The sequence below is a fragment of the Eleutherodactylus coqui genome, chromosome 10, assembly GCF_035609145.1.
Source record: "Eleutherodactylus coqui strain aEleCoq1 chromosome 10, aEleCoq1.hap1, whole genome shotgun sequence".
Lineage (NCBI taxonomy): Eukaryota > Metazoa > Chordata > Amphibia > Anura > Eleutherodactylidae > Eleutherodactylus > Eleutherodactylus coqui.
Genome location: NC_089846.1, coordinates 113,903,982 through 113,922,838, shown reverse-complemented (window position 1 = coordinate 113,922,838; position 18,857 = coordinate 113,903,982). Strand labels below are relative to the sequence as shown.

General features: G+C 43.1%; 1 protein-coding gene across 1 annotated transcript in view; it reads left to right on the top strand.

The window, feature by feature from the left end:
- The window catches only part of TRPC5 (transient receptor potential cation channel subfamily C member 5), a 207,797-nt gene extending 189,231 nt beyond the window's left edge, over positions 1-18,566 (top strand). Inside the window, exons 7-10 of the mRNA XM_066579874.1 lie at positions 5,888-6,094; positions 6,230-6,271; positions 9,069-9,158; positions 17,819-18,566. Coding sequence (XP_066435971.1) covers positions 5,888-6,094; positions 6,230-6,271; positions 9,069-9,158; positions 17,819-18,523 — 1,044 coding nt within the window. The 3' untranslated portion in view covers positions 18,524-18,566. The remainder of the gene's footprint in view (positions 1-5,887; positions 6,095-6,229; positions 6,272-9,068; positions 9,159-17,818) is intronic.
- Positions 18,567-18,857: the final 291 nt, after the last annotated feature.

Below are 18,857 nucleotides of genomic sequence, written 5' to 3'. Positions count from 1 at the left end.
CTTGCAGATGGTGTCCAAACCACAGGATCATGCTATAGAGTAGGAGAAGCTGAGAAGATAGATATATGGTTTTATGGGAAAAGATTTAGTGGAACGTGTCCTTTTTTCACTTAAATCTCTGAGCATTCTGAGCTTAGAGGTCCAGTGGGCGGAGCTATCAGTGATTGACAGCTGTGTATGACAATGCATATAGAGATAGCTGTTAGTCACTGATAAGACCTCCCACTGGACCACTATATAGATATAAATAAATATAATATCAGTTTTATTGACTCCCCATAAAACTATATATCACTCTGCTCCGCTCCTCCTGTTCTATAACATCATGCCTGCAGCTTGGACAGCATGCTCAAGCTGACTAGTTCCCTTTAAATAAATAGATCCCTTATACAGTAGCAGTCTAAGCTCTCGTCCTCTGTGGAACCTTACTACTGCTCTGCCTTCAGGTCCTGCACACATGTGGTCATGTGACTTTATCTGTGCAGCTCCTTCTACGCCTGCGATCTTTGCGAATAGCAGTTTTGTCATTTTTTTAATCGCAATTAAAGACAAACAAATGTGTCAAAAGTCTGATGGGCATCAATTACCTGTAATTCTTCTATAATACAATTGCACCAACCAAATACCTTCTATGAGATGATGCACTACCCTGTTTCCCTTAAAATAAGACATACCCTGAAAATAAGACATAGCATGATTTTCCAGAATTTTTGAGGATGCAAAATGATTTTTCAGGCTTTTTGAGGATGATTGAAATATAAGCCCTACTCCAAAATTAAGCCCTGCTAAGTTAATTAAAAAAGTCAATTTAAATAGTGTCCAGGCAACTATACATGTAAAAAAGTTAAACCTTTTTGAACAAAAATTAATATAAGACACTGTCTTATATTCGGGGAAACACGGTAGGCAATCACCTATCCATCAACCTGGCCAGTTATAATCTACACAGGGATGTCAAAGTATATTGTCGCAGATGTGAAACCACCCTTAGCAAATCAAAGCGTCTGAGATTGGCTCATACCAGCTGATATAATCCATGTACACAATGGGAGCATGTAGGTTAAGGTAGTTCTATAGTGACTAGAGATGAGCAAGTATACTCGCTAAGGCACATTACTCGAGCGAGTAGTACCTTAGCCGAGTATCTCCCCGCTCGTCTCTAAAGATTCGGGGGCTGGCGGGGAGCGGGGAGGAACGGAGGGGAGATCTCTCGCTCCCCCCCGCTCCCCGCCGCAACTCACCTGTTACCCTGCCGGCAGCCGAATCTTTACAGACGAGCGGGGAAATACTCAGCTAAGGCACTACTCGCTGGAGTAGTTAGCCTTAGCGAGTATACTCACTCATCTCTTATAGTGATGTAAGGTTAGTATCATAGGGCTTGACATACAGGCTGCTACAGTAACCAAGTAGAAATATACCATAAAGTGCCTTGGTGGTGCAGGTAAATGCACTAGTGTGCATGGTATAATGCCGGTTAGCACTATAGTTATCTAATCCTACAGTTTGCTGGCATTTCTCTTTTTCTGTGCCAGGTAGTGAATATCTAGAGCCCTCCCGATGACGCTACTGTTTCATCTCCAGTCGTTGACACAATGTAGCCCAGAACAATGCTGTGACACTCGGCAGAGATATTATTGCTGAATTGTTTCATTTTCCAATTCTGTTATCGCTATCTCCAAGGAATATATGAGAATAGACTGACTATACTGCCCCCAAGTGGTAAAGCTGGATGCACTACGAAAATGTAATATTGGACATACTGTGGCGTATATTTAATATTGTTTAATATCAATATGGATAACACCGAACCAAAATCAGCTATTAGCACTTCATCCGGATTATAAGGGGAATTCTGCATTACAACAATATTGCTTTGTATTGTGAAATTGGATGGATCCGTCGCAGGGATTTCCTCCACATCCGCATCTATTATACATCATATTCCTGCATTATTTTAAATTGTATTTTAAAAAAGCAAAAAATAGAAATCCTTGACTTTGCCTCTTCTGTCTCTATTTAGCTGTTTCGTAGAGCGCGTTCATTTCAGTGTCAAAGAATCCATTTGGAAACTTTGTTGGTGAATTCCCATAAAATACTGCAGCTGATAGTGCTGAATGCGGTGCTACTTCATTCTGTAAAGTCCGGGAAAATGCTGCATGGCTGGCCAGAAAGGGAAGTGATCCCATTGTAGTCGATAGGGTCTGTTTGACACTGTTTGGTTCTATCATATGGCGATTCTATTCAGCCATTGCGTGTTATTTTCTTGCTCCTAAATGGAACCCTAAAACACTAATGTGAATGGGCTTTTTATATTTAAATAGTTACTTAGTTATGTATCATTCCTTCTGAAGTCCAAATGAGACTAAAGGAAACAGTTGCTAGTAAGGTTGCTGCAGGCTTTGCCTCCTATCACTATCAGACTCTTGAAGGGTACATCTGCCTACAGTAGGTGTTCAGTATTACAGGACATCACCTGTGTTCCCTTTATCCGGAGATAGATAGATAGATAGATAGATATGAGATGGAGAGATATGAGATGGAGAGATATGAGATGGATGGATATGAGATGGATGGATATGAGATGGATGGATATGAGATGGATGGATATGAGATGGATGGATATGAGATGGATGGATAGATAGATATGAGATAGATAGATAGATAGATAGATAGATGGATAGATATGAGATGGATGGATATGAGATGGATGGATAGATAGATATGAGATAGATAGGAGATAGATAGATAGATAGATAGATATGAGATGGAGAGATATGAGATGGATAGATATGAGATGGATAGATATGAGATGGATGGATAGATAGATATGAGATAGATATGAGATAGAGTACTGGTGCATCTTGTCTCCACCGGAAGTATTGGTGGAGACAAGGGTTAGTCCTGGTGGAGTTTAATGGAACGCCCACAGTTGCCAATTGGCTAGCTCACATTCCTCTCAGCTCGACCAATGTCTTTTTCTCTCCCGACCCCCCAGCCTCCCATCTGCTAACATAATTTTCCCTACCTGCTGCTGTCACTGTCCTTATTGCTCTGCCTTTTGGCATTCCGCACCCCGCAGTCCCATCTCTGCCGGTGTAACATAATGTCCCCTGCCGCCTCCTGTCAGTGTCCTTACCGCTCTGCTTTCTGCCCTTCTGCATCCGGCACTGTCCGTACCCTCCGGTCACTCTCCCTGCCAGCCTTACATCAGTAATGCCCTGTCTCCGGTGCTGTTTGTCTCCCCCATGTTCGGCGGCCTAACAGCCCGTTACCTGCATTTTTTCCCGGACCTCTGCCTTCTCAGCCTTTGTCCGTCCTCGCTGTCAATGTCCCCACCGGCTCTGCTATATCGCCTTTTGTGTGGCCAGCATGCTGCTGCAGCTGGACCCCCTCTGTTCCTGTCCCCCGACAGCTGTCAGGTGCTGTATTATGCCGGCGTCAACATAGCCGGCCATGCTCTCGGTGTCCACATGACCAAGCTGGTGTCATAAGGCACTGTCAGCAATTCTGCCAATCAGCAGCTGGGAGTGTTCCCTTGCACTCCACCAGGACAAACCCTTGTCTCCATCCACAGTTCCAGTGGAAACAAGATGCACCAGTACCGATAGATAGATAGATATGAGATGGATGGATATGAGATAGATAGATAGATAGATAGATAGATAGATAGATAGATAGATAGATAGATAGATAGATAGATAGATAGATAGATATGAGATAGATAGAGTACTGGTGCATCTTGTTTCCACCGGAAGTATGGATGGAGACAAGGGTTAGTCCTGCTGGAGTTTAAGATGTGAGCTGGATGGACAAATGGATGGATAGAGAGATATGAGATAGATAGATTTTTTAATTCCTAGATACAGCTTGGAAGGCTTTGTAAAACATTTCTGCTAATTTAGCAATGTGGAAAAAGTTGAAGCACCATAATTCAGTGGCAATTTAAATAAGGACATTTAATCAATGGCTAACCCAGTAGGTGATAGAAGCTACAGGGCCTCTATACTCCCTCCCAATCCAAAGTTTGGGGACTTATATTTCATTTGGCATCCTGCTGAAAAGCACCTTTGGGAGAACTTTTGTGAACAGAGCCATGTCTGTTGCCAGCTTTCAGCTAATGCGCATTGCTAAGAACCTTCCTGACAATGCTAATTGGCCAGCAACAGCTGACTGATAGCAGCTACTTATACTCCCTCCAGATGTGCTTTCAGCCCAAGCTTCGCAGCCTCTTCAGACAACTGATGCCACAAGTCACACCTCCACCAATAAGGATAGGTCATCAATATCTCTGTGCTGGATAACCTCTTTAAGCACACTTATCTTCCAATAATAAATCAGAGTGAACTATATACAAACGTAGCACCTTAAGCATGGGGGGTTCGATGTTTGTGCAAGAACACAGGAAAGAGTGTTGGATTTGGGAAGAGAGAAAAATAAATAAATATTGAGAAAGGAAGATCAGTTTAGGAGGATCCAAAGGAGATCAAGATAGCTGTGTATGGCCACATCATGGTATAAGCGAGGAGTACGGGCCTGGATTTAGTGGTAGAATGGAGAATTAGTTGGGATGTAATGGATTACAATAAAAGAGGACAAGACAGTCAAGCTATACTTGATAATGGGAATAGAAAACAAAAACTATGTGTAAGTGGTACAAAGAAGAGCTATAAAGATAAAAATAATAGAGGAAGAGAGCGCTAAAAGGTTCTTCTCTTGGCTATATACTACATGTCAGATCCTCTGTGTCCAGGGAGAGCTGCGGAGACAATAAAGGGGATTCTCTAAAAAAAGAGAGTCTTCCCCAGAGAAATATAGAGTGAACTCTTAGTGAAAAAGTTTCTCCATGCTTCAAAGATATGTGGTATTAGCCAAGTACATATATACAGGGGAGTATATGGTAGACAAGAACGGCACTTACTTGGGAGGAGGGGGTTATGCTAAGCAAGAAGCCTCCTCCTAGAAGTGTCGACTCTAGAGATGAGCAAGTATACTCGCTAAAGGCAATTGCTCGTGCGAGCATTGCCTTTAGCGAGTACCTGCCCGCTCTGGTGCCGGCGCGGGGGAGCGGTGAGTAGCGGCAGTCAGCAGGAGGGAGCGGGGGGAGAGAGGGAGAGAGAGATCTCCCCTTCGTTCCTCCCCGCTCTCCCCCGCAACTCCCTGTCTGCCGTCGGCACCCGAACCTTTTGTCTCGAGCGCGCAGGTACTCGCTAAAGGCAATGCTCGCTTGAGCAATTGCCTTTAGCGAGTATACTCGCTCATCTCTAGTCGACTCCTATGGGATGGAAAAAAGCCTTCAAATTCAATGCAAATATGGGTTTGGTCCTTTATTCCAGTGATATGGATGGATGGCAATGCGTTTCGGTGCTCCGGACGGACACCTTGATGAAGCCAACAATAACAAAACAGTACATCAAATACAGATAAAACCCCATTCAAAGTGCAATCAAGAGTAGTCGTCTGTAAGCGGACATCCTTGAGTAAGTTTGTCCATACATGACAGATTTTGCTATAGATCTGCACCGAAATCTGCACCATTTTGCATTTTTTTATCTTGCATTTTGCATATTTCCCAGAGGAGCATGGGTAACCATGGGTGATCTCCTCTCTAGATTATCTCCCTAAGGAGAAACGATACCCTTCCCAACCCAAGAAAACTTCATGATACAATTAAAACAGGATGTGAGCATGTTCTTTATAGGTGAAAAGCAGAGCCTCTGAATCACGGCCGCTGATATTCTCAAGGAACTTCAGTCTGACACTAAGATTTAGAGATATGAATATGAGACAAATAACCAAGTGTCTTGTCTGATACAATTCAAGGATTTACTTCGTCGTATAGCAATTTGCACAGTCAGCCTGAATTAAAATTGGACTTTTCCTTTGGCAGGATCATGCTGACATTGAATGGAAATTCGCAAGGACAAAACTTTGGATGAGTTACTTTGATGAAGGTGGAACTCTACCGCCTCCCTTTAATATCATTGCCAGTCCAAAATCTATCTGGTATCTTTGCAAGTGGATCCACTATCAGCTGTGCCCGGGAAAACGTAAAGAAGAGCTACAGAAACAACATGAAAATCTGAAAACCTTCACTGTAAGACATATTACTCTTTTTTTAAATTTCCTCTAAAGTATTCTTAGTGGCCCGAATCTCGGTGCCCCGTAGACATTTGGAAACATTATTGCAATTTGACTAACCTGAAATTCATATATCCATTTTTAATTGCAGGAGCGGCATGCTGACAACCTGATTCAGAATCAGCATTACCAGGTAAGCTGCATTACATTCTTACAGTCCCATCTTCTTGGCAAGGCTTGACTCGAAGCACTTGTGACAAGCAGGAATAGACTTTCCCTTACTTTACGTTCTGTCACAAAAAGCTCCTGCATTCTGTGCATGAAGCAGAATAAAATATGTATGAATTCCCTGCGAATGTCAGAGAGTCATTTTTGGCTCTCTGCCTCTTTAAAGCAGCTTTACGCAATTGGAAATTTGCATTCAATGAAACAATCACGTTTTATTAGGCGACTGATGAGAGAGGAGGGGACGAAAAATAGCATTCCAATGTGAATGATTTCCTTCTATTACAGAATTTGGAATATTTCTAAGTGCATTTCATGTTCTTTCTGCTGAGCACATCGTCCTATTAACCCTTTCCAATCCCATTTTGGATTCAGGGTTTCCTAAAAGGCTTTCTCTTTTTGCTGTTATACAACGGTGCCATCTGCTGGCTAAAGCTAGTGTGTGCATGCCAGAAAGGTCCTGACAGCGGAGTGGCTGGCAATAGACGGTAAGAATACCCTGCCGGACGTCTTCTGATATTGGAGCTGTCCAAGCTTCAATCAGAATGTAGGAAGACGTCAGACGGTGGATTGGAAAGGTACACAGAGTCGCTGCTGCTCTGTACTACAAAGCTATAGGCATGTGCCGTTGTATTGCGCAACTGTACAGCGCCTATGACGTAGATACTGCTTCCAACTCTGTAATATGATGTCCAATGGAATATGGCCCAATTTCTTTTCTATCAGACTCTTTGGAGATGTGATAGAAAAAAATCTCTGTATGTCTCCACATTATATCAGTAAGGTCACCCCCACCCTCCAGAGTTCAATAGGCATGATGTTATGGCTCTGAATAACTGGGAGACTACACAGAGCAGTAAGGGTGGTTTCACAACTGCACTTGGGGCTCTGCTTTCCTGCTCCATTTGGGGAGCAAGAAAGGGGTATCCCTGCAGCTGAACGGCTCCGTCTCAGGACGAAATTGAACAGCGCCAAACAGAACCCATTGACTATATTGGGGTCCATTCGGTTTCTGCTCGGCTGCCTAATTTTTGTATGGAAGTATAAGTGTTGCATGCTGCCCTGTTTCATCCAGTATTTTGAGCCAGATCTGTGACGGAAGGTTCCAACACAGATGTAAAACCGGCCTAATATGTTTGTAAAGGGAATGTGTTATCAGAAAATGACATATTCTATACATCATGTTTTTATGTTAAACATATGCTTTTAGAATGTTTGTAGATTGTTTTTAGTTTTGATGTTACGATCAATATTTTAAAAAAATCTTAAAATCCTGCTGTTTTCACACTGACCATAGAGCCTGATCATAGGCAGATACTTCCTGTTCTGGTGAGAAAACTTTTCAGCACTAACATTACAGGCAGGATTACAGTGACAGGTAGAGATAAACAAAGGACATAACATTTACAATAGGTGATGTCACAGATCACCTCCTTCCCTTCCCTGCTCAATGACCTCTGCAGATGTCAAGGAACATACCTACAACACTCTCCCATAGACATGAATAGGTCCCCTTCTGTCCATTGTTTGAATGGCCCATGAATTCTGCTATACATCATCTCTCTACATATGGGTAACTGCAGCTCAGGCAAGATGGCCACACCATAGTCATGTAAAGAAAATAGAATTAAAAAATCTACAATTGGAAGATAAAAACAGAATAGAAAATGGAAAATGTTTCACTATCTGGTTTTAATTATTTTGAACATTTTTATTTAAAAAAATTCAGGAATCACAGATACAAATATTGCATTAGATTTTGTATGAAATTGCATATAATGTACAGAGGTCTTTATTCTGTTATAGTTCTTGACTTTACATACTAAAGTTTAGAATTTTTTTTATTTTTCAAATTAGCATTATTTTGACTATTAACTTTTCAGCCAAATTTTTCCCACTGGTTTACGGAAAAACCTGATCAGGAGTTGCGCTGATAGTGGGGGGAAAAGAAACAATACAAAACAATCCTTAATAACTATAAACTTGCTCTTTTCATGTTTAAATTAGGTATTTTTTTTAGTATTGGTTTTAATTATTAAAAAAATAGGCAATACATTCCCTTCAAAGGGTAGTCTGGGCTCTTTTCAACTGATGACCTATTCTCTTGAAATCAATGGGAGCGCCGCACTTCTCTTACACTTCCTGTTACTGACATGCTGTTCTGGGCATTAAGTGGAAGAGAAGTCGGTGCTCCGAATTCCTCCCCTATCCGCTGATGGCAATGTCCAGCTTGCTGTACTGGACAGCAGGTGGGGCAATTCGCTGATAGACAGGGTCCTGAGCAGTGGATCCCTGTCCATCAGTTACTGATGGCCTATCCAGAGAAAAGGTCATTAGTAGAGATGAGCGAGCATGCAGTTTAAGCATGCTGCTCAATTGAGTATCGGTATAGCTGAGTAACTGCTTACTCGACCTAGCAGCATCCGGGGGGGGGGGGGGGCAGGGGCCGGGGAGGAGAGAGAGATCTCTCACTCTCTCTCTCCTCCCTGGCCCCCCCACCTCCCACATCCTGGATGCCTTGCTGCTTATAGTAGACTATACCACAAAGAAATCTTGTGCAATATATTGGATTTATAGTTAATAAATGATTTGTAATTAACTATTTTCATTTCATAGTAGAATTATATTTTCTCAATGTTATATTAGCAAAAGTGGAAGATGAGATACAAAATAACACACAGAAATAGATACTGTCATTTACATTTTTATATATTCTTTTATTTGTTCAACTTTCTAACATTCCGGGGTGTTTTCTCTCATTATAGGAAGTTATCAGAAATTTGGTGAAACGATACGTTGCAGCAATGATTAGAAATTCAAAAACGAATGAAGGGTTAACAGAAGAAAACTTTAAGGTAATAGAGCATTTGTTGCATCCTGTATACTGGCAATATCTTATACTGTGTTTCTTCATTGTGGGGTTATGGATAGTGAAATATATATGTCACTATTACACAGTAAATGGGAAACCATAAGCTTAAAGGGGTTGTCCCGCGAAACAAAGTGGGGGTAAGCACTTCTGTATGGCCATATTAATGCACTTTGTAATGTACATTGTGCATTAATTATGAGCCATATAGAAGTTATAAGAAGTTATTCACTTACCTGTTCCGTTGCTGGCGTCCTCGTCTCCATGGAGCCGTCTAATTTTCAGCGTCTAATCGCCAGATTAGACGCGCTTGCGCAGTCTGGTCTTCTTCTTTTCTGAATGGGGCCGCTCGTGCCGGAGAGCGGCTCCTTGTAGCTCCGCCCCGTCACGTGCCGATTCCAGCCAATCAGGAGTCTGGAATCGGCAATGGACCGCACAGAAGCCCTGCGGTCCACCGAGGGAGAAGATCCCGGCGGCCATCTTCACCAGGTAAGTAAGAAGTCACCGGAGCGCGGGGATTCAGGTAAGCACTGTCCGGTTTTCTTTTTTAACCCCTGCATCGGGGTTGTCTCGCGCCGAACGGGGGGGCTATTGAAAAAAAAAAAAAACGTTTTGGCGCGGGACAACCCCTTTAACTGGAGAAACCAGTGTCAGGCAGCTGCTGCCAAGGCAAAGAGAATCATGGGGGGGATCAAAAGAGGTCTAGGGGCACATGATGAGAACATTGTTCTTCCTCTTTACAAGTCACTAGTCAGACCACACATGGAATATTGTGGACAGTTTTGGGCTACGGTACTCAAGAAGGACATATCAGAGCTTAAGTGGAATGGATGGACTACAATACCCAGAGACGTTATCAACAATGGGGTTATTTAGTTTAGAAAAAGACGGCTGAGCGGCGACCTAATAACTATGTATAAATATATCAGGAGACAATACAGAGATCTCTCCCATCATCTGTTTATACCAGGACTGTGACGGTAACAAGAGGGCACCCTCTACATCTAGAAGAAAGAAGATTTCTACACCGACATAGAAGGGTTCTTTACTGTAAGAGCAGTGAGACTCTGGAACGCTCTGCCTGAGGACGTGGTGATGGCGAATTTGATAAAAGAGTACAAGAGGAGCCTGGATGCCTTTCTTGAGCATTAAAATATTACATAATACAGTCACTGATTACTTTAAAAGGGTCGGTGATTCGGGAGTTATTCTGATTGCCAGATTGGAGTCCGGAAGGAATTACACCTCATTAGGTTTTTTGTCTTCCTCTGGATCAACATTGGGGGATAATAGGCTGAACTGGATGGACATGTGTCTTTTTTCTGCCTATCATACTATGTTACAAAGTACCACCAAGATTTAGATGGGCACTGGGATATTTGGATGTTCCCATCTTTGTCACTTATGCCATAGGGTATGTTAGGGGTGGGACCCTCTGGCTTGCTCAGTTATTTTCATAACTCCCATAGAAATTAAAGGGGTTGTCCCGCGCCGAAACAGTTTTTTTTTTTAACCCCCCCCCCCCCCCCCCGTTCGGCGCGAGACAACCCCGATGCAGGGGTTAAAAAAACAAACCGCTCAGCGCTTACCTGAATCCCGGCGGTCCGGCGTCTTCATACTTACCTGCTGAAGATGGCCGCCGGGGTCTGCTCCCTCCGTGGACCGCAGCTCTTCTGTGCGGTCCATTGCCGATTCCAGCCTCCTGATTGGCTGGAATCGGCACGTGACGGGGCGGAGCTACACGGAGCCGGCATTCTGCACGAGCGGCTCCATTGAAGAGAGCAGAAGACCCGGACTGCGCAAGCGCGGCTAATTTGGCCATCGGAGGGCGAAAATTAGTCGGCTCCATGGGAACGAGGACGCTAGCAACGGAGCAGGTAAGTGAATAACTTCTGTATGGCTCATAATTAATGCACAATGTACATTACAAAGTGCATTTATATGGCCATACAGAAGTGTATAGACCCACTTGCTGCCGCGGGACAACCCCTTTAATAAAGAACGTTTTGCATTGAGTGGCCGCCTCTTCATTCATTCTCGGCCTTGATACAGTGGCTGTCAGCCACCTCACTAGGTGGGATAGGGCTCAGGGGATCCTCGTTCTGAACACAGATGATAAAATCCACAACTCCAAGAAATTTATGGTGAATTATCTGGATATGTGATGCATGTCTAAGATGGGAATACTCCTTTCAGGAAATTAATTAATCATTTGTGAACTACAATATTACCGAATGCTACAGTTTTGGAGTGTGACCTTCAGTATTGTAGTGCAGATTCTACTCTCCACCTATAGAAAGTGTATTTATGTGTTATGATGTGAAAACTCATTCATTAGCTGCCGGTACTACAAGTACATCCATTTAAAATAACACTTCACATACAGTCAAGAAATGTAGTAATTAGAGATGAGCGAGCATAGTCGCTAAAGGCAAATACTCGATCGAGCATTGTCCTTAGCGAGTACCTGCCCGCTGGGAAGAAAAGATTTGGGTGCCACTATTGTGTTGTTGCTCCTCGCCTGCCCTATCCATTTCTGTGTCGTTTCCATCACTTTCTTGGGTTTTGCAGATTTTCACAAATGAAAACCTTAGCGAGCATCGGCTATATACAAAAATGCTCGGGTCGCCCATTGACTTCAATGGGGTTCGTTACTCGAAACGAAACCTCAAGCATCACTGAAAGTTCGACTCGAGTAACGAGCACCCGAGCATTTTGGTGCTCGCTCATCTCTAATTATAATCTTTTTCCAATGAACATGCCCTATTTGCTCTAATAAACTCTCATACTGGAAGGTTATTACCCACATGAGGGGGTGGCAGCTCTGTGCATATAATAAGGTGTTGCCAGAGGAAGCTTTTTAAACAATTTAATATTAATTTTTATTTGATAAAGGGTCTCCAATAAGGAAGACAGCCAGAAAAGAGGGAGACAGGAGTTTGCCGAAAAGTAAAAGAGAAACCAAAACTATTGTTATTATATATAAACTAAGATAGGAAACAAAATGAGGAACCCAACTAGGGGAATTCTGCCAAATAAGGAGGACGTCGTCTATGTATCTCCCATACCAACGGATAAACTGGTTATAGAGATTAGCAAAGGATGGGGAGAATGATGAGCCCATGACCAACCACAAACATGAGGAAGAAATCTTTTATCAATCATGAACAAATTGTGAGAAAGTAAAAAAGATGTAACAAATATTTTAGATCATTTGAATAGTTTCCGTAAGCATCCAGATGATGTCTAAGGGCAATAATGGCTCCACTGTGTGGAATAGCCGTATGAAGAGAGGAAATCTATGGTGATCTAAGAATAGTGAGAAGATCATTCTAATTTATCTAAAACCTGTAGCAGAATTTCATCACAGGATCGGGGATAACTTGCTGATTGTTAGGGATCTCACCGCTGAGAACCCCGATGAACCCAAGAACGTGACTCCTGTGTCTCCGCCTCCTATTACTTCAGAAGTGGCTTCTTCCCTTGCAGTGACATCACTCTGAACGGAGCGCCGGCTCTACATGTGCAGTCAGTGCTCTATTCATTTCAATGGAACTTACGGAAATATCCGAGCGGGTATCTTGGCAGTCCCATTGGAGGTGCACTTGCACAATCATGGTGCTCCATTCAGTCTATTCCTTACTCCGGGAGCTGCAGTAACCTTGTAGTGAGGGGGACTGTGGACACAGGACCCCCATTATTGATTTTGGCAGAGATCTTGACATCCCGACCGATAAGCAAGTTATCCTCTATCCACAGGACTTGAAATTCTGGTACAACCCCTTTAACATGGGACAGCCATTGTATGTTTAAACCATAACTCTATGGAAAACTGGTAATTGGTTCCGAAGCCCCAAAATGTCAAACAAAAGTAATACAAAATAAAGATTAAAGGAAATAAAGCTAATAGCTAACGCATGATAAAACAAGTTCTTACATCTAAAACTCAACATGAGCCACTGGAAGCTGTTCATTGCTTTCATGGGCCACTCTCAAACATGCGTTCAGAAAAAGCAGCTTGAAATCACAGCGTTTTTACCGCAATTTTGAGTGTATTTGTGAACGCATGTCACAGCATTTGAAAACGCTTTTTAATGCACCCTATCGTTGTGATGAGTGATGAGGTGCGCTAACCCTTTGCAATCCAGTTTTGGATTCAGGGTTTTCTAGGGGGTTCTCTCTTTCTGCTATTAAACAATGGCGCCACCTGCTGGTTAGAGCCAGTACTGCAGTATGGGACATGCTGGAGTGGCCCCCAACAATAGAGTGGCCAGTAATATACAGTGAGAACACCCTGCCGGACGTCTTTTGACATCGGAGCTGTACAGTCTTCAATCGGAATGTCTTCAGACGTCAGACAGTGGATTGGAAAGGGTTAAAAAGCTCTAAAAAGTGCCAAAATAGAAAAGACAGTGTTTGAAAATCACGGAGTAAGTTAAAAAGCAGTTAAAAAGCGGCGGACAGCAGCTTCTTCAGGGTTCCTGTACAGCACACAATGCACTAGAAAAATAACCTGGAGCTGCTCTCATCTGGTATATAAAGGAGCTCATCCTGGCACAAGTAAAGGATAGTTCATAACATGTAGTACCGCACTGTACTGCAGAGAGGCGCTACTAGACACCCAATCAGTGCAGGCCATTCAGTAATGCAGGTGGTTTGCTTGTGAAATGTCCATGCTGATTGGATGGACCTTCCAGCGAATTACACATGCCGCAGACCCAAGCTGCCTATTGTTTTTTATGTTGAAAATATTGTATCATGGGGCCAGTGTAATGTGAGGGATCACTATATTCTGCTTCTTCTTTGCATGTTCAGAGCTGTGATGGAAGCTGTGATAAAGGAGTTATTGAATAAGTACAGTCAGTTCAGTTTTCTCTTATGTGCCTAAATCACTGGCGTAACTATAGGAGATGCAGGGGATGCGGTTGCACCCAGGCCCAGGAGCCTTAGGGGGCCCATAAGGCCTCTCTTCTCCATATAGGGAGCCCAGTACTATGAGTAAAGTCTTATAGTTGGGGGCCCTGTTACAGATTTTCAATTGGGGCCCGGGAGCTTCAAGTTATGCTTCTGTGAGATAAACTTTTGCACCCAGGCCCATGAGCCCTTAGCTATGCCTCTGGCCTAAATACTTAATAGCAGTTTACTCCTGAAACATCGAAAGCAGCCAATATATGAACAGTATTTCAGAAATCTGAAGTACATATATAGTTGTATGTATCCGTTGTCACGGCTTGCTGGCTATGGGAACAGGTTGATGTCACAGCGTCAGCACCATTCCACGTGATCGACGCACCGGCGTTGCATTTTGGCTCTGGGCAGCGATGGGGAAACTGTCAGATTGTGGATTGACTGCTTGGCTGAGAGGTGTGTATCTCAGCCAGCCAATCAGCTTTAGTTTATATACCTTTATTCTGACTCCTCCTCACAGAAGACACCAGTTACCCTCTCTGTGTGAAAGTGTTTCTAGTTTAGTCTTTGGCTTACGACACAGTCCTGCGTTTCAGCTCAGATGAGTCTGTCTGGTTATCTATTTCATCTGGGGTGTTGTTACATCTTGTCTGCTGTACATTTGGGATTCATAGAATTTATAACATCTAACTTTTGCCACATTCCCTGTAGAGAAAATCAGGGTCGCCCCAGGTTCCTGACGTGGGGTCACCTTTATCAGGGTAGGCACTTTGCAGAGAGCCCCAACCTGAACCTCGCATTAGTAGCTTTGGGTCAAGTTCCCCGTTTCCCCAATTCTTGTTTCCTCATATCCGTATTTGTATTTTGTGTGTATATTTCTCCTTTAAGGACATCATATTTGCATTTGGCTCAGATGTAACCTCAGTGTTGTGTGTCAGGCACATGAAAGAGTCATATAGGTCATACATGGATGCACGCATCTCACAGGAAGCAGTTACTTCTCTTCACAGCTAGTCTTCTCAACATCTCGGAGGAAAGTTCATGCAGCTACGAAATCTGCTGTTTACTCTAATTTCCCATATGTATCTTGTTTCTGCTATTAAAAGCGCAATATATATCCTGTGTGTCAACCGAAAGCTTATGTATGTAATGTTACTTTCAGTACAGTGCAGCATTATTGTATAAACTGTACCATATGTGCTTTATGGCAACTGGAATGAGTGGGAATCAATTCACAAAGAAATGTCGGAGACTATTAATGGGGTTTTCCAGGAAAATACTCATGATGGCAATCATGGCTAAGATTTCATAAAGCCGAGGCCAAACTGGCTGCTCTATGCTGTTTCTATAAGTTCCATAGAAATGAATAAAAGTCATAACTTCCATGTTCTATAACTTCCCAAAATAGTCAAAATAGTATAGTTTGCTGTGCTACACCATTACTGTAATTCCCATTCAGTTCTATGGGAGTTACGTAAAATAGCATAGAACATCCAGGTCACCTGTGTCTGTAATCTGGGCCACCAGTGGCCACAGAGGTGAGCCAGAGTGGGGTCTGTGGACTCCTGTTCTAAAGACAGGCACAGGACTAGATCTTTCAGACATTTATAGTGTATCCTTTGGATATGCCATAACTGTATTAAGTGGGAAGACCTCTTTACGTTTAATTCACAGTTTCACCTATCTGTATTATATATCATACTTTCTTATGACACACAACCTAAAGTAATTGGATACCTGAGCAAGAATCAAAAGTAATATTAAATTCCATATGTTAATAACTAGTGGGGCTCCATTGCCCTATTGACATTGGATACTCTCCTTGGCATACTTTCTACTGATGTCTGATACACTTCAACTGGTACTTCCCTCCATTCATCCTGCAACTGTCTGGTGGGTTCTCTCAAAAAATATACATTGGCCCGTCTACAATGGTGTTGTCATTGGATAGTTGAGAATGTTCTGGAATGATGAATCATGGAATGATCAATATGGGATGATGAATCATGCTATGCCATCTTCAAATCAGATGGGTGTGGAGGAGCGGTGTGAAGAACACTTTTTGCTTGAGTGTGTTGTCCAAGAATTAAGTATGGCGGGGGCTCCATTATGGTCTGGAGATCTTTTACGTAGCATGGTCTTGGTCCGTTAGTTGTAGTAACAAGAACGATCAACACGGAGGTGTACCTTAACATTCTAGACAATAACGTGCTGTTGACAGTGTGACAACACTCTGGAAATGGTCAACAATACTTCCAACAAGACAACGCGGCTCGTCACAAATTCAAGGCTGTTTTACATTGGTTCGAGGATATGGATGTTGCCCGATTGGACCGGCTACACAGAGTCCCAAGCGGAACCTACTGAACATCTTTGGGAGGAACTGGGACATCGGGTTAGGAAATATGAACTCGTCATATGTTTACAGGAGGAATGGAGGGAAATACCAGCTGAAGTGTATAAGAAATTAGTAGAAATTATGCCACGGAGAGTATACAATGTCATTAGGGCCAAAGGAGCCCCAATAAGTATGAACATATTTAACTAAATACTAATTTTGATTCTTGCTCAGGTGTCCAATTACTTTTGGTAGGATAGTGTATATGGGCTATATTTCAAGCTGGCTGAAATCCAGGTAATTATTTTCTGAAATAACTCGACTCTAGTCTCTCAGTCATCATGCTAAATCCCATCGTAGGTCGACTACTGATCTGCACATGTTTCGTTGCGACACTTTCAGAAGCGTCTTGTACGGTAGCACTGGGGGATGATAAGTGCAAATTGCATTATATGTGTGATTCGCAGGAAAAACTTGCTTTGCCTAAATAGAATTTCACCGAAATCCTTAGAGTACATACTTGAGCACAAATTTATCTTCACACAGGATTTTCAATGTGGAAGTTAGAGATGAGTTAGGGCAATTTCGCAATCGAGCACTGCTTTTTTCGAGTAACTGACTACTCGGGCAAAAAGATTCGGGGGGTGCCGGGGGGAGGGGGGGCGGCGTGGTGGAGCGGGGGGTAGCAGTGGGGAACAGGGGGGAGCTCTCTCTCACCCCCCCCCACTCTCCTCTGCAGCCCCCCGCTCACCCCCGGCACCCCCCCGAATCTTTTCGCCCGAGTAGTCAGTTACTCGAAAAAAGCAGTGCTCGATTGCGAAATCGCCCTAAACGAGTACGTTCGCTCATCTCTAGTGGCAGTCTATATAGCAATGCTAATACTAAGATTTTTGCATCTGCTTGGACAACATTTGTTAACTATGATTAGGTCCTCATTAGAGATGAGCGAGCATGCTCGTTTAAACATGCTGTTCGATCAGGTATCGGTATAGCCCAGTAACTGCTTACTCGACCGAGCAGCATGCGGGGGGTGGGGGGATGGGTGAGGGGAGAAGGGAGAGGGAGAGAGAGGTCTCTCTCTCTCCTTCTCTCTCTCTCCCCCTTGCCCCTCCCCCCTGCATGCTGCTCGGTCAAGTAAGCAGTTACTGGGCTATACCGATACCTGATTGAGCAGCATGCTTAAACGAGCATGCTCGCTCATCTCTAGTCCTCATTACTTTAATAAGAAAACATGGTAGTACTCACATCATACCAATTATTGGATTAACATTTCAACTTTTTGAGGGGTAAATAAAATGATAACAATCATAACCTGTGAGTTTCAAAATCTAGGCCTCACCCCCACATTTTGCGCAACTATTGAGTGATGTTCTATTACAAATTTGCTCTTGTTCCCGCAGGAATTAAAACAAGACATCTCCAGCTTCCGCTACGAAGTGCTCGATCTTCTGGGAAACAGGAAGCCTCCAAGGAGAAGCTATTCCACCAGCAGTACAGAGGTATCACAAAAAGATGATGCTCCAGAAGAACGGCCCAAAGCAAAAAGCGTGTCCTTCAACATAGCCAACAAAAAAAAAGACTTTAACGTCTCAGCCCTCTTCAAAACAATGTCTGGGATAGAGATAATGGACGAGGCTCCTAAAAGTAACGGCATTGATAAGCGTTCCTTTATTCGAAACGGCAACAAGCTCCAGAGACTTTCGAGCTCCAAGAAGGAGTCCTTTAAAAGACTGGGCTTACTCTTTTCCAAAATGAATGGACACATGCCAGAGCCTCCTAGCAAACCAGTATACACCATCTCTGATGGTGTCATCCAGCCTCATTCCATGTGGCAGGATGTAACGCAAACTGATCCAGAGCCACAGTGCTCTAATAGTGAAATTAACCTCAATGAGGTGAGTCAAGATGGGAGCATTGGTGCCCTTAGTCAGGATCATACTCCTCTTCATACCAGCTCCCTACACTGTGCTTCCGACCTCTGCTCTTCTAATGCCAAGTTGATAGACTCAACGGAGGATGTGTTTGACTCGTGGGGAGAAGCATGTGATCTGCTCATCAACAAGTGGAAAGATGGGCAGGAGGAACAGGTCACAACGAGACTATAAGATGACTATATAAGACTGCTGTACAATTTAGCAATTTTAGATTTGTAACGATTTCCTTTTACAGACCATTAAATAAGGTAGGAGTTCCTTCCCGTTCACGTAGATGAGTGCGGAAGTCCATCAACAGCGATCTATTTTGCAATATTTTTTTACCGTTTCCGTTGGCTTTTTATATCAAAGCTTACTAAGCTGTGTCTGAGCTTTCATGTTAGTCTTGGGGACCTTTTCACGCGGGATGGAACTGTCCGCATGGCGTAGCGGCAGATGTGGATTTTGTCAATTAGTGTGGATTTTGTTGCATTTTTAACTTGCGGAACGTCTTGCAGAATTTTTT